Source organism: Acanthopagrus latus, chromosome 1, assembly GCF_904848185.1.
Source record: "Acanthopagrus latus isolate v.2019 chromosome 1, fAcaLat1.1, whole genome shotgun sequence".
NCBI classification, from domain to species: domain Eukaryota; kingdom Metazoa; phylum Chordata; class Actinopteri; order Spariformes; family Sparidae; genus Acanthopagrus; species Acanthopagrus latus.
Genome location: NC_051039.1, coordinates 29,633,373 through 29,650,760, shown reverse-complemented (window position 1 = coordinate 29,650,760; position 17,388 = coordinate 29,633,373). Strand labels below are relative to the sequence as shown.

The window sequence follows — 17,388 nt, the reverse complement described above, 5'->3', positions numbered from 1 at the left end:
ATCAGTGCAGATTTACCCCCCAGGCATACGTTTCCTATTGAATTTGAATTATGTTTTCATACAGAGTATTGGCATCTCCTTTTAGCATGCTTAAGTATTCAGAGATGAGCAAAGGAGTCATAAAATCGTACAGCAGCTTGATCTGGTCACACACTGCGCATTAAAATGCTGACCATAGTGCTGTACTGAAAACATAAAATAAAAATACTCTGGATACATCCACATTTATATAATTATAGTTATTAGATGGAATGGAACAGAAGAAGTTATGCAGTTACATTGACATAATTTGATCACACAAAAGGTTCAAGGGGTCCAGATCGATACTGAAGTGTGTATGTCGCATACACCTCATCTATACAACAGTATCAGGCCCAACAATGGCAAACTATGTTTTGGAGGTATTCTTAATGCTATTTTAGATTTAATAACTTCCTGGAAAAGCAACACTAGTTGATTGATGATTCATCCTGCACTCAGTGGCATATTATAATTCTGAGTCAAATGAAAGTTTCCTTAATTTTCATCATGCTGCCATGGATGTATAAAAAGATGGATGCTACCAGAGCAGTGGCCTGGCCACACCGATTACTGCACAAAAGCACAACTTTATAATTTGGACAAATATGCTTCATTAGAGCTACATTTAACGATTTGGCTGAAGCTAGATCATATTTTATGGAGGAAGTATTTTCTGCAGGCCTCTGGCTGGCCTGCCTTAACCAGCAAATAGCTTAACTTGCTCTTAAAGTAACTGCTAAACGCTGCTAACCAGCAGCCTTCCAACGGACACATCTGCAGCAGGGCCATACATACCCTTCACAAACTGTGACGGCCAGCAACAGTACCGAGGTGCTTTGTGAGCTTAGCAACCCATGCAGAGAGGTTAGCAGTGCTTTTTACTGACTCTCATACTGTATCCTCATACTGTATCCTCATCTGTCAACAGCAGAGCAATGTTTTCATGATTTTTTTTATTAGTTTTTACTAATCAAGGCAAAAAAATGAATGATTAAAATAACAATTACTTCCAGCCCAAATGGGCATATTGCATTAAGGGTGACTCCAGTGATTCAGTATTTATAGAGATTTTAAAAGGAATCAGTGCAGAAGACAAATATTTCAATGACATGCAGGAGATGTTTTGTCCCTAATGCCGGCCTTTCATCAGACCATCCCTGCTGGGTTAAAGGCCTCTACTTGCCACTTTTATCACATATCTGTAGTATGAACACTTGAGCCAAGATAACCCTGATGACATCATCAGCCTCAGAGGACTGCATTAGGGAGACTGCTCCCGAGACACTTCAGACACTGTGTTTTTTTATTGGTTATGTAATACTCTAGACCAATAAACTGACCTTCATCTGTTAAATCAGTGAAGTTCCCCTTTCATTTGTGAAGTGATTGCACCATTGTGCATTATCTGAAGGACATTCATTAGAGAGCACTATGGAGCCGTATATTAATTGCCGCTCTCCTGTATCTTGGTGACATACAACAGAGCAATCATACATTTCAAACCCGAAACTTTCCGTGTGTGCCCATTCATTATATTCAGGGTATCGTAATAAAGCGAGACATTTTAATAACGGGTCATTTTATAATCCCTATGCTATTTAACAGCCTCAGAGTAATTAGCATGAGGTTCCAATGTCAAATAAGTTATTTGCTTCACAGGCATTTAAGTGCTGATGCTGAACTAAATGTCTTTGTTCTCGCCTTGTTTTCTTCTTTTCTTTCATTTATTTCTGCTCAGGGGGAGTCGGTAATGCCTGCGAGAGCACAAGGGAGATTCCAAACTGTACTAGCGTGTAAAGCCGGAGAGCGACAGTTCATGTACAGAGCGAAGTGTTACAGTGTCGGGGTTCTCTGTTTCTGTTTTGTAATTCTCAACACAACTGATGTTAATAGTTTTCTAAGGGACCTCATTTATACAGCACGGTTGCACGGATGCCTCGTTCAGCAACATCCACGCAGCAATTGTCAATCTACTCAATGAGATCATTGTAATTACTGGCAAAACTTACCAGTTTTGTGGATGTATAAGCTACATAACAACATTCATTTGCAGAGTGAAATATCGTTCGTCAAAACCTATGAAGAGTTCTGTAAATTTCTTAAGGAATTTGCTTTGAAAATCATTTCCGCCTATATATAGACTATAATGTCTGAGTCTTCAGTCAAACAGGGAATATTATTGAAATGTACAATATTATCATCTGTTCTGTTAAATGTATATATCATTCATTTCTACATGCTCGTAGTCTGAGTACCATGGCAACGACAGAAGATCTGACAATGGTCTATTTTGAAAGTGTGTGAAAAAGTCAAAAATTACTTAAAGAAATCAACTTTGTTTTGCTTAGGTCCTTGACTTGTGCATGTTCTTTTTGAGGACACAATTTCTGTGTTGTAGATAAGCAAGTGTTGTAAATAGTTTTTTTCTATTCATTCAACAAAAAGAAAAAAAGCCCAATCAATTTTGTTCAGACTTCTCTTTTGGTTTCATTTTCTTCAGTTACTGTTGGGCAATATGTATCTAGTAGAAAGGGTTTATCTGTTAACGCAGGTAGAGCTGTGTTGGTATATGACAGGTTTAACTTCCCTCCATTTCCCTGGAAATAAAATAAAAAAAGATCAACGTGAACATGATCATGTTCAATATATTTATATTTTCATTAGACATATTCAATAGATATCCAGACACTTTTACATATACGACAGACTTTAAAAATGTTTTGCCGTTAGCATAAATGGATTACATCCTGCCTCTGAAAGCTCTGATTTAGCCACACAACAAAAGCTGAATCAGTTATAATGAATATTATGATGTGGCAGCCAGTGATCAAATTCAGAATGTTCACTTATTTGAAATATGATGATATTCATTTCAAAATGTGAAATGTGAAATTACAGTTCATGTATGCATCTTCTTAAATAACAATAGATGTATGTTTGGCTTCTGATAGCTCAGGGGTCTCAAACTCAAATTATCTAGGGGCCACTGTTGGTATTGTCATCACACTAAGAGGGCCACTACAGCATTAAGTACGACAAGAAAGTGCAATATTTCTGAAAATGTAGTTTTGTATTTTATTATCAACATACAAAATGCAAACTTGCATTTGTATATGTTTTTAAAGGTCACTGCAAATCTTCTTTCCCCTACTCTTAAATAACTTAACAGATGAAATACAATTACACTTTCTTTTTTTTTTGCCAGACACTTTGCAGCACTCTTGCTCATATTTTCCTTTATATTTAGCCAAATATATGTATACAGAAGTATACATCTGTATGCACATTGGTTTTTGCCAAACTTGTGCAACTCTTTTTTCCTAATAAATAACTTACTTACACCTTGAATTAGGCTTGCTGTGATAGTCTGTGTTCCTGGTATTACACTGTGGTCGGGCCTATATGGCAGTAACATTACCCGACCACTGCCCCACCACCATTATGCATTTTAAAAAAATCAATGGTCAGACAACAAACACTAGGTTTAGTTTAGTGCCAGGAGAGCCCTTTGACAAGACAATGGTGGAGGATTTGTTAGCAAAGCAAGAAGCAAAAGCTCCTGTTTGGCAAATATGAGTTAAACTCAGTCAAAAGCTGATAACACTAATGGGGGAAGAAGAGTTGTTACTGTTGTAGGTGTGCATCCTTTTACCTGCAAGTACAGCTGAGGCTAAGAGGAATACATTTATTTATGAATTAATTAATTAGACATTTGGTCATAAGTCTTAGGCAAATGAAAAGATGATAAGTTAAAAGGGCTCCAATGATTTTATCCTGAGAGGAGCATGTGTGAAATAAAAGAAACATCTGTCCATTGAACACATCCTCATACCTGAGTAGACTCAATATCTCAACTGCCAGTGACTCCCAAAACTAACTATATCACTGTTCCCAGTACAACATGACTGTTGCATGGTACTGTCACAGTTTGGTATGGTTTAGGCTAGAGAAGTACTTAGTTTAAGTTTTGGAAAATGTTGTGGTTTGGGTTAAAATGACTTACTTCAGATGCAAACATGTGTACTGCACATTATGTATTAGGGGTGTACAAAGTAACCATTACAAACTGGAAATTGGTTTTCAAGTTAAAGATACTACTGCACTGATTTGCCGACCTCCGGATCAGTCTAAATGTATTGTGGCTTGATTTTAATGTTATGCTGCTATGCTGCTACACCCTCACAGTGCCAGCGGTGCCATCTAACATCTAGACACGTGACATTGGTTGTAATAAGCTGCGTTTACTGTTGAACTGTATGATCGTTATTCATATAATTATTAATTGGGACCTCCAGTCTTGGGATTGAGTAGTTTCTGTTTCTGCCAGCACAGCTAACATAATGTAGTTACAGATCTAAATTGAATATTTGAGTTTTAGCTCTTTATGAATGTAGCTGCACACATTTACACCTAATGATATCAAACCCAAACTCTAAGTTGCCCTATTGAATGAAGATATTTTAAAGAAACATAACATTGCTTATTTTATATTAAATATAGAATATCAAAGAGCTCGTATGATCAAATTTCTCCTAATTATTTTGTTCAGAACTGGACAGTAAAGTAAGTTGGAATGAGCCCCTTTGGTGCAGTGTTTCTTACTTGGTCTTTTGCTCAGGGTTTTGGGGTGTCTGCTCCATGCAGTCGTAGAAGTGTTTTATATTTGTTGGTTGTCACGGGATTATTTGCCCACTCTGTGCCCTCCGCTGACTCTACACAGCTAAAATACGCCCTCTTTCTTGTCGTTTGATAGAAGCAGATTATTCTCCCAAAATATGAAGACAGGAACAATTTGTGCGCAGGGAACACACACAGCGCCATCAAGCTGTGTTAATGTAATTAATTCACTCTTCCTGGTACCGCTCTTTTTACAACCCAACACTTCACTCACTGCTTTGCGTTTAGTACTAAATGAGTGAGCAGTGGCCTCCCAGCATGCAACTCTCCACCAACGCCGCGTTGTCCAGCTCTGTAAAAGCGGAGTGTCCTCGGGTCGGCTACTGTCAGCCTCATGGTATCCAGCGTGATGCTAATCAGAGAGAACTGGAAAACCAAGCGGAAGATGTGCCATGCAGAGCTTACCCATAATGCTCAGCTCAAGTAAACAGCACTTGCAGGAGTAGCAAGAGGGGCCAGGGAACACTGCACAGACATATAGGGTGTCAAATCACATATTACCTCAAACAGAGCAGTCTCATCTTAAACCCAACAGCCAAGCCTTGTTACTAGAGACAAAACACACAGGGAACAAAGATTGTTGTATAGCTTTGTTGTATTCAACACATGTCATGAGCAAAGGGTTGTTTGCTCGGCTTGATTTTGTTTGGGTGGGGGGGCTTTGATGGCGTCACTTTGATTTGGATTAGCAGAACAGAATTGGGAGAACCAGACAGAAATAATGAAAAAGTTTGTGCTGAGCACAACTCGGATCATACTTTTGTTGCATTTTGTTTCCTTTTTTTTCCTCTTGAAATAGTAAAGAATCTATAATGACTAATCTGGTGCATAACCAGGCTACAATGCTCTGTAGCAGCTGTTGTGGGGTAAAAATGACACATTCCATTAAAAGTCTGTAAAGAGTAAAGAACAGCTACTAAAAACGTTCTGCTTTATATCTGCACAGACAGAATGGAACTTCACCAGGAGAAGAACTCATACATTTGGTATTTTCCTTCTGTTTATGTCCTCATTGATCATTCAGTCACCACTTTGATCACTGGAAATTGCTGTCTCATCTGATATGTTAAATGCCACATTACAATGTAAGACCCAGATCCCCGGGGTGAATGCATACTTGAAAAATGATAAAAAAGATTCTTGCTTTCATGAGATTTCGGAAGGCAAAAGAGTTGTAATGTTTTTTCAGTGCACACAAATCTACAATGCATGCATCATTAGTAATGTCCTGTTTCATCTTTATTTCGATATTTCTACGGTAAAGAAACTGTCATTTTGAAATTGTTTCAAATAAATGTATTTTTGTACATCAGCACATTTGTTCTCTGGTTGATGATATTCTTGTGAACTGAAGGGTGAAGAGAAGATGACGCTCTCTGCAAATTGCACTGCTCGTCTGATGACTCAATGAACCAATCTACTGTATATAAGAATGCAAAGAGGTTGGAAAACTTCCAACACTGTTCCTGTCTTCCTGCACCTCTTAGACGATTTGGTGCAACCAAAACACATTGCCATTGTGTCAGCTCTCATTTGAACAATATCAGGTACTGTAGACTTACAGTAGTTTAGCAAAAAAGGTCACAGTTAAAGTTTGAGTATCCCATTTTTATTATTATCAAGACTAGGGCTAATGTCTAATGAATACTTCTGAATAAGGAGCTTGAGCATATAGTGTATGTACACATAGGCACCTGTTTGCTGTTAAAAAAAAAGACATTGTATATTTAGTCCTTGACAATACATGTTAGCATACATGCAGTAAGTTCAGCATATAGCTCACACAAGCTAAGTACGTTGTTCCTGTTGCTGTTCATGCTGTTGCTGCAGCCTGATAATCGGACTAAACTGGTTTTTGTCCTTGTGAATCAGGAGCGACTGACCCAACAGATGGTGTCAACTGACGATGACATGCAAATGTAACATTAGTCAATTTTGTAAGCTGACCTTCAACAACCTGTTGCTATTATGTTAGCTAGTGCTTAATTTGTAAATCAAAAGGTCCCAGAATACAGACAGGGCGCTGGGTGCAGGAGGAAACACATCAAAAATCCACAGTGTCTGCAGCACATTGGACATGGCTTGGGGGCTAACATTTAACAGAACTTATAATGTCGTTAAAAAAACTGAGAATTATTAATTTACATTCATTATTATTTACAGCTGACTAACATTACTGTTTGCACATGCTCTCTCTTTCTCATTCTCTCTGTGTTCTTGACTCCAACCCCCCCATCGACTCCTCTCCCCTCTCTTTGTGGACCTCTACAATGGTGGGAAATGCAATTAGGGCCAAAACATCTACAAACAACTACAAAAACAGCAGGCTAAGAAACCAAACAAGGCGATGTGTTCTTTCTGTCTGTCCGTCTGATCAATTGCCTCAGATACATTTCAGTACTCTTGACAGTACACACTCACATCTTGAACACAAACACCCACGTACTTGTGAGGTTTACTGCAATAATATACCAAAAATATTTTGACACCTAAAGCATAAATCCCATGCCATCTTAGCTTGCGTTTCATGCACAAAACTCAGAGATTTAATTGCTGGCATCACTGCGTGACATGACCACTCAGAAATGACTGCAAAGCAGACAAACAAGTTATTTTGGGAAATTAAAGGACAGGATAGATAACATTAAACATTATATGACATTTATTTTATAGCGACAAAAGAGGTAGCCCTGTGATGAACTGTGTCGGCTGGGATCAGCTTCAACATCGTGTTGCAGCAGGATCCAGCACAAATTAAGCCCTGATGTTAGCATCCATGCCTGATACCATTTTAGCGGCTGTTTTTCTTTTTATGATTATCAAGAATGTATATACTGTATATTTCAAGCTCCCTCAAGACCCATTTTTTGATCATACCTACAAAGCTCTGACTGGTTAATTGGTTTTGCATGGGGAGAAAATAAGCCACCAACGACCACAACATGGTTTTTCTTAGTTGTCTGTGCACAATTATCCTAAACAATGAGCGATTACTACCAACAGTTTGGGTGTGTTCACTTTCTGCATCATCCTCAACACTGTTTGACAATGCTGCTTAACCGTTAACTTGTTTCCAACCAGTCTAGTTATCTGACTGCTGTTTTTAAGCCATTCTGTTGTGTTCCCATTGCTAAGCAATTACTGAACTTTGAAAGGTAAGTGTCAGAAACAATTGAAACGTTGTCCAAAACTGAAAGAAAAATGTTGAGAAAGAAAAAAAAAAAAAAACAGTAGGAGAGGGATTATGGGTTTAAATGTGCACACAACAGTTCCTCAACCAATTTTACTCATGAATCAACCATTTCTGTGTGAGCATTGTGCAGTCTTGCAAGTTGTCTGACAACTTCTGTACCGTTGGTATTACACCTCCTGCTGAGTGAGGGAAGAAAACAACAGGCAAGTGTTCGTTTATTAAGTCACTTACTTTTGATGGCAGTCTTTAGTCTCTGTTGACAGACTGGACCATGTCATCTTGACAGGAAGCCTCTGTATCAATCTCAATGTGGTTTGCATATACTGACCAAAAACCTTTCCTCATCAGGACTCTGAAGACCATTATGTGGTTGACAGGTTTATTAACTATAAAGGGTGAAACTATTTTTAAAAAGTGCAACAAACAATGTATTGAATTTATTGTTACAAACTGGCAAATAAAACGTGCAACATTGATTTATTCTCAAGTTCTCTAACTTATATATGATTATATTGATATTTTTATTGAAATGTTTGTCTATCTGCAAAATGGCAATATACATGTGTTTTAAGCAAGTGCCGTTAAATAGAAACTTGGCAGCTTGAAACATATTAGCCTACATGGCCCCTTAAAATATCATGTCACAAACACAGCACCTTGAAAGAAACAATGAAACATGAATGGGTGAAAATAAGCATGCAGATGTTTCTGATTTACACAATTGCTGTAAGATGTCTAATTTCATGACACACACACCAACTGGTTAAAGCTTAGACAGGGAATCAAAGGCTGTTTGTGTTATTAACTTTAAGGAGAAAGTCTTTTTTTTTTTTTTTTCCTTTAATATTTTAAAATGAATTGGTGTTACTGCAGGGGTGGCTGTAGCTCAGCAGGTAGAGCAGGTCGACCAGTGATTGAAAGATCGCATGATGGGAAGTCTACCAATATGTTGATTACGTGTCTTTAGTAAAGTATTTCTATGTGTTGATTGAACTCTGTACAGCACATTCACTCAACTCCTCATTTTAAGTCAAAAGACTTAAAATAACCCATAGCTTGGAAGAGATCTAAAATAAAACTACAAATGTACTTGAAACAACTAAAATTTGCATTTTAACATTGAGTTAAGTAGAAAAGATCAGTTGATTGAATTGAATTCTGAAGTTAGTTTTTGCAGTGGCATTCTATATGTTGCAGTAAGTTGGAAAGTGCGGCTCTGTATCCACTCCTCTCTGGTCACTGTGAGAACACGACCTCTCCTCTCTGGTCCGTCTATGTCAGTGATGCCAGTAAGGCGTTACTTAGTAACTAATCTGACCACTTTTTTCAGTAACAAGTAATCTACAGTGTTAATATTTCCAAACCAGTAGTCAGATTAAAGTCACTTGTTCAAGTCACTGTGCTTTACTATTATGTTTGTCATTCTCCTTAGTAAAAATATACATTTTTGCTTTCTTCTTGCATCTCGGGGAGTGATGTCACATATGCAGCTAGTCAGGTTTTCAGCATGAGGACAACTCACACGTAACACCAAGCGGCGACACAAACACAAACAACAATGGAGGGAGGAGAGAGATGCACGTTTTCTAGCTGGAAATACAGTCATTATTTTGAGTTTGTGTCAGCTAAAGATGAGAATATTAAGGTTTGTTTTACACTCAAAGTACTATCATCCTTCAAAAACACAATGTCAAACTTGAAGAAACATTTGGAGTCGCAGCACAACACAGTTAAGTTTACAGAGCCAGTCCCACCAGGTGGTGTTAAGCAGAGAGCTGCGAGCAAAGCCACGGCCTCGGCGTCTGCAGGAGGTCCTCCACCACCCAAACAACAAAAGCTGGACTTTGGTGCAAAACAAGTAAGTGGGGGAGAGTTGAAGAAGTTGGTCGGGCGGTATGTTGTAGAGGAAATGCTGCACTTTAATTCTGTTGACTCGCCCTGTTTAGTGCCATAACTGAAGGAACCCTATTACTATCACTGCCGTGCTGCCTCACAGAATATATTTTTCTTCCTGCCTGGAGAAGGAGTATGCAGAGATGGAGGGAAATCTGAAGGCTGAATGTAACTAATAAAGTAACTTGTAATCTAACTTAATTACTTTTTAAAACAAGCACAAGTTGCCTTTTAAGGGAGTAATCAGTAATCAGATTACTTTTTCAAGGTAACTGTGGTGTGGTAACACTGGTCTCTGTTGGCCTTCCTCCACTGCCAGGTTTTGCTCAATCTCTATTTAGCCAATGCTCTCCCCTTTTTTGGGTCAGGTACTCTTGGCAAGTAGGCTGCTACAGTGTACTCTGTCCAGGGCCACATATTTTCCATTTTGCTCTTGGATTGTATTAGTTCTGTCCAATGATCTCTGTTTCTCTATCGTCTTGAGGCTCTTGATCTCTCCACCCAGCTACATATTCATTATGTATGAGGAATGTCCCCACCTGACAGATGACATAATAAGAACAGGCTCCTCTCTGGATTCCTGTTGCTTCTTGGTTGTAGGTTTTTCAAGGGTTTTCTGGCAGCTCAAGCACAACGTTGCGTTGTGTCCCCGCTGATGCATCAGATGTTGCTCCATTGTGGAATTCAACACTGTCAATATGAAACAGTGGAACATGCTGAGTCTGTCAGCGGTGATAAGAGTCCTCCTCATGGATGTATTGCACAGTTGTGCTCGCTTCTGTGTCCTTGACTTAATTGTTGGCAGAAACTAGAGTTGTTATATATATATATTATATATATTATATATATATATATATATTATATATATATATATATATGTGTGTGTGTGTGTGTGTCTATATATATATATATATATATATATATATATATATATATATATATATATATATATATATATATATATATATATATATATATATATATATATATATATATATATATATATATATATATATATATTAGGGCTATCAAATGATTAATCTTTTTGTGATTAATCGCATTTTGTCTATAGTTAACTCACAATTAATCAGACTTTTTTTGCCACATTTTTTTCTGTTCTAAATCTACCCTGATATATATTTTTTCATGTTCTTAGTACTTTTAACAACATGAGAAAAAAAGGGTTAGGGTTAGGCAAATATGTTTGCTTTATGAAAATGCTTATTCAACATTTCAAATCATGCAGGAAAATAAAAGGCAAAATCAGTCAGTTAGCCTTGTGTAGGCTAGCGTGAGCGGCTAATTCACCTCTGTAGTCACTGGCCTTGGCATCTTGTGGTATCCAGTGAGGCTTTAGATGGCTTCCACCCGTGCAGACAGCAGCAGGGGTTTGTACACATTTGATATAGTTCATTTGAAGCGCGGGCCTAAGCCCATTGGCTTGTGTGCGTTGAGCACCGTTGATGGGCATTGGGTTCTAAGACTGCTGTGGTTCTTCACAAGATGTCACAAGAGTTTCTGCACATCTGGAATACGTGGCTGGGTGAAGAGATAGTCTCAGAGAACTGTGGGTTATGTTGTAACCATGATTCCCTGAGTGAAGAGACAATCTCTCCACCTCGACGCTGCTCAGAATCATATGTCGATCAAGTTAAATCAGTGATCATACACACCTGTGCCTTATATACCTGTGCATGTCAGTACACCTTGTGTGTCTTAAATAATTATCCACGTCATCTGTCACATCGGGACATTCCCTGCACATATGGAATATGTAGCTGGGTGGAGAGATAGTCTAGGAGAACCATAATAACAACCCACAGATTGCTCATCATTTGGTTGGGTTGAATTTTGAGCGCATGTGTCCTGAAGCTGAGGGGGTCATGGTGTAATGACCTGAGAGGTTGATGGGTCGTCCAGCCAGGACATGTTGGCATTTATACAAATATCAAGATTTGGCAACAAAGATGAACTGCAAGGCAAAGTATTATTTGGATGGAATGTTACAATTCCACTTTATGTTGTCTGGTTTTCTGATTTATTTTGAGATGGTTGCCCTCTTTTGTCTCGTCTAACTTTTCAGCTCCTCTTTTCAGTGTTTTTCCATTCATTTACTCAACTGTCCTTGTCCCTCCTCACTCCACCTGTTCCTCGTCCTGTCATTAGTGTGTCTGGATATAATCTTTGTCCCCCCTCTTGTCGTTTCCCATCCTTTTACTCCATCTTGATCTCCCTTTCCCCATGTTGCCACCCAGCATTCTGCTCCGGTGCTTCCTCCAGTTTGGAATTCAGTTTCTGATTTTAGTTTCTTCTTCTCATTCGATTTGAACTTTGCTTTTTGTTTCACTTTGTTTAAGCTTTTTAATTGCAACTTGGTTTTTGTTCCTCGTGGCACATCTTTGTTTTTTTTTTTAAGCTTAAAGCTTTTTGTTTCCCCAATCCTGTCTCCTGTGTGTTGTCTGCGTTGGGGTCCTACAAATACACCCCCACCCTAACATAGAATAAGTCTTTAAAACTATAAGTACTTAGAAGAAAGTATTATTTGGGTGGAATAACCCTTCAAAAGTGTAACAAAAAATATTAAACAAGGGTTCTGAAACTGTCATCCTGAAACTTCAGTCTGGAAAGTGCAGCCTCCAGGAAAGTAGTATTAGTGGTGTGTGGCTTCAGCACTCCGGCTTCATGGCTCTGTAGCGGGGCTGACATGTGATCACTCTTACGTGATCTCATGGGGAAGCAGATGTAAACAAAAGGGAGATTAGTGTTGCGCAACAAATTGCTGTAGTAAAACACTGCAGTGACAAAAACCACAAAAGCATAAGGTTAAACAAGCTATTTAAAGGAGACATTTGGCATTTCTGTCAACAGAAGTATACTAGCTTATGTTAGAATATCATGCATTTATCTAGGCTCCCAATGTGCCCTAGTTAGAAGCAGATAAGAAAATACGTTTTGAGGTCATTTAAATATTGAACATCTGTCATGTCTTGATCAGCATCTCACCTGTCCTCTCATGCTTTGCCACAATAGGCTGATCACTGCTCTTATAGGGGGTTAGGGTAAGGCTCAGGACGATATGTAGACATGAAAGATCCTGCCTATGTGTGATGGTTCTGACCTTATACACCGTGCAGACTAAGGCATGATATGCCAGCCGATAGGGCAATTGGAGTGTTAATTGATCAGGGCTTTAATTATCACCGCAGTGATAATGATACGGTAGTCTGTTTATGTCTCTTGACCCTGACGAGTAAAATATTTCATTTGATGCAACCTACATAAGAATCTTGCATGCAAATGTTCATTCAGCCAAGAGCAAAGTGATTGGAAGCGAGATTTGTGTTGTGCCCAATAAAAACGATCCAGAGAGAGGACAGCTTTGTCATCTCAGATTCACCGTCCTCCACTCTCCCTGCTTCCGCCCACCCGCATGGGATTATTTTCACCAGAGTATGAAAATACCCTGTCACTTAATAAAAGCCTCCCTCAATTACAGTTTATTTTAGTATTTTGCTGTTTTCTCTGGCTGTGGCAGATGAGACTTGGACATGAAATGGAATTATAGGAGTTATCAATGCAAGATGGAAAAGCTGGCACAAACAAAAGCCATTTGTCTTTATTCACTAGGGAAGTCTGTGAGCAGCCTCATTATACTGGGGCTCGAATTAATCTCGGGCCCCTGTCTCTCCCTTTCACCTTGGGAGCCTGGTACAATGTATTACAGGGCTCTTAGAATCCTGAACACATACTCTAACCCTTGGTGCAGGTTACTGATAGACTTGCATGTCAGGTGGAGGACAGAGGCACAGAACACAATTTCTGGGGATAAAACAAGTAAAGGTTGGAGTCCGCTGTATTAGTTTCTGCAATGTTGAGTTTTATTACATTTTACTATAAAAAGGAAGCCCATTTTGGATATATTCAGCTTCACAAGCTGAATTTAGAAATAGCATGGATTCCAATTGTTTTTTGCTCAGGCTTCTTTGTGATAAATCATTTGATACTGTAATTGTCCTTGTGTGTCTCAAAACATAAATCATATGAAAAACTGATAATGAAAATAATACTTACCTTAACAGGAGGATGCTTGCAAACTGCTTTTCACCTCTTTTTATCATGTGTCCCGCATCTAAAGGGGAATCTTGTCCTAGTTTTAGACATTAGCTGCACACATGCCATTGTCAAAACCAACTTGCAAAAGCCTTCCAAAAGGTCTGCTTCTCAAAGTGATATGTTCTCAAAACGTCCGTGTTTCGTTAATGTTTTCAAATTATGTTTTCTCTGCAACATTTGCATCAATAAATGTTATGTTTTCTGTTGTTAGATGGCAAGTATAGTTGAAGTTATGTTTTATCTTTAAATTTGTATTTGATAAGAAATGGCCAGAATGTGAAGGGAGCTATAAAACTATAGCATGCCACATTAGCACAAACTGCTGTTCATTATCGCTGTAGCTGTCTTTGGCTGTAGCAACTAGCTGCTGTTAGCAAGTAGCACAGTTAGCTATAGATTTAAATGGCCTTTTTAGCGGAAAGGTGTCTGCCTGCACCACAACCCTGGATAACTGGTGAGGGGTCATGATGGGCAATGGGACTCAGCAAGGTGGGGCTCAGCTGCCTTCCTGTGAAGACTGGGACTGAACACAGTAGAGGTCAGCTTGAAGACAAAGGCTACAGTACAGAGGATTTACAGCAGCTGCAATCATGACAGTGACTCCAGAGACCAGAAGATACAGCAGGTGGGGACAAGAAAGAGAGTTGTGAATCAGCAGTGTGTGAAAACAGCGTGTAGAGCCTGAAAATAGTCACTTTTTAGTATATGAATTGATTATTTCAACCAAACCAGAAGCAATTGTAAAAAGTCAAACCAAGACTGTTTTTGTGAGTTTTGTTTTGTTTATGACAAGTTTGAATAAAAGTACAGGGGCTTTCAGACAATCACCAAGAGTAGTTAGCATGCTAAATTTAGTAGATATCTCTGCAACACAGGATAAATATCTTTGACATGATGTCATCAATGTGGCTTCTTCACATTCTGTTGGTAATACATTCATTTTATGAATGTTTTAAATAAAATCCTTTCCATATAACACATACACCTTTAAGTTATGTCAGTTGAAGAGCTATGCATAACACATTCTTAAAGCTGCAGGTACAGTAATATTGTCATTCAGTGATTTCAATATAATCAATAGCATCGTTTTCCTATTTTCAAAGATTAAATGGTTGTTCAGGTATGAACAACAGTGTCATTTATTTCACTACCACCTTTTAAAAGGGGTCTATTTTTCTTACCAAATACCTAAAATGGTTGCGGTTAGAGCAACAAAATCTGTGGCATTTAAACTGTTGGTGACATTTAAGTTTCCAGGTAGTTGGAGCTTATTATTTGGGTTAGGGTTAGTGGAGTGCAAAATCACCATTAACTCGTTACACCTATGTAGGGTGGCAGAATTTGTAACAACATTACAAAGAAGGTATAACACATTTAGCGGTGGACTGGCAATCTCGCACCCCAGGAATCCTAGTGGCTCGCCGCATTGATGGGCTGGTCACATGCTTTGGCTTACAGGGTTGCAATAACACTTCCCCTGGTTGTACTTCACTATTATGGCTCATTTGAGTAGTTACAACCTATGTTTTATCTATTCATATTTTGCCTTAGGCTATGGAACTGTCCGAAAAGTGTTTTATTATATAAAAAATAATATGTATGGCTTAGGCTATCCACCATTTATTTAATTTGGTGGTTTTCGTCCCAAAAGTTTCGAAGGACAGCTTGGTTGGACATTTGTTTGACCAGTGGCCTTGCTTGCCCCCTGGTGTATCAATCTAGAGACGTGCGTCAACAGCACCAAGATCACATCAATGTCAGCTTTGAGAGAAAAGGAAGCAGGCATAAGAGGCTCAGGCTTCCAATACAAAAATATTCGACCAACTGTTTGGCCATCATGATCCTCAATTGGCAAGCAGTGTTGATTTGGAGGAGCACATGGAAGCGGTAGGAGTGACTTTTAATTAATTATAGGCTATGACTATGGCTATGTCTTGGGTTAAAATGAGCTTGTGCTTACAAAACAACCCTGCTGACAGACATGTTGGTATTAGCTTACTATCTGATGCATATTGATGCATGTAACACATTTCCTTTTCAGTGCCTAATGAAATGTGTTCTGGAATGCAGGTAGACATTCCAAACTTTGCATTTCAAAACTTGACTTGATGATTAGAATTACCTGTCATTATATGTATAGCAACCAGGAAGTACTAGGAATAGTCTGAATGGCTCAGTCACAATTGTTTTTCACAATCATGAATTTAAATATAACAATGAAAATGATAATATAGTACATTGTGGTTCTTATGTGGTTCTTCTATTAACTGTTGTTTGTTGCAGATCTATAATGAGTACTTCCGTAGATCAGGTTGGTACATGATAGGACAGCATCATTGTTTTATTTTAGGACATATTTAGGATTAGTAAGATCTTTAATATAAATAGGATTATTTATTTTTGGACATGTTGTTGGTAGGATAATAAAAGTAAGACTAAAACATTAATTTGTCGGTGTCATTTACCTTAAAAATACTGAAAGCTCTTTCAATATTCAGCAGCTCAAACAACACTGCCAGTGAGGCAAACTGCAAGAATGCTGACCTTTGTAATGTTGTCACAAAAACAGGCTTCATACCCAATTAACCAAGCTGGGCTTCACAGAGAGGAAACTTTGCCTCCCTCCGCATCAGTTGCCATATGAATAACATATGAGCAATGATCCCTTGCCAAACAAATTACGATGTTCTCTCTTATTTATTCATGCAATTAAGTAATCATTATTCACAACTCTTGACAATATGCATTGAGTGTGATCTCTGCCCCCCACAAAACTGGTAAGATCCCCATGAAGACAGGGTGAATAAACTCACTGACGAAAAGGTATTCATGATTTTATACTCACAGATGGGAATCATAAATATGTATCACCTACCTCATGTCAGAGCTGTTAGAGAGGCCGGCATTTTTGATCACTTGGAACTGCTAGCCCAGGGCTATTTGTCATTAATTCAAAGCTAGAATATTTATCATTGTTTTCTACTGAGCTGTGCCAAAACAAAAAAAACAGAAAAACAAAAAAAACAAAAAACTCCTATCATTGTGACTGTCACTTTAATCTGGTACGAAAGCATCAAGGATAACGCTTTCTCAGTGTACAGTTCACAGCTGTGATGTGAATGGTTGACTAAAGTGGGACAGCCCACACACGCGTATTTCCACTAACATTAACTGAAGGTTTTAGTCTTGACACTCACATACTGTATGAGTATGTATGTGAGGAACACATACTGAATGACACAGTAAATACATAGGAAAACATGCACATCAACTTGTATGTATATATGTATGTTTAACATGTATTTATATATAGCACGTGTGTGTGTGTATATATGTATGTATATATACACACACACACACATTAATCAGGGAATCCACCGATTGCAAAAAGAAGTATGTACAGGTTATGTAGGCTAAAAAAAATGACCCTACTTCTCACTTGATCAAGTTTCAAGTCTCCTTTAATACAACATGATGTTCATTTTGTAAAT

General features: G+C 38.3%; 1 protein-coding gene across 1 annotated transcript in view; it reads left to right on the top strand.

The window, feature by feature from the left end:
- The window catches only part of sorcs3 (sortilin related VPS10 domain containing receptor 3), a 238,433-nt gene extending 232,436 nt beyond the window's left edge, over positions 1-5,997 (top strand). Inside the window, exon 27 of the mRNA XM_037115465.1 lies at positions 1,760-5,997. Within this exon, the coding sequence (XP_036971360.1) occupies positions 1,760-1,818 (59 nt within the window). The 3' untranslated portion in view covers positions 1,819-5,997. The remainder of the gene's footprint in view (positions 1-1,759) is intronic.
- Positions 5,998-17,388: the final 11,391 nt, after the last annotated feature.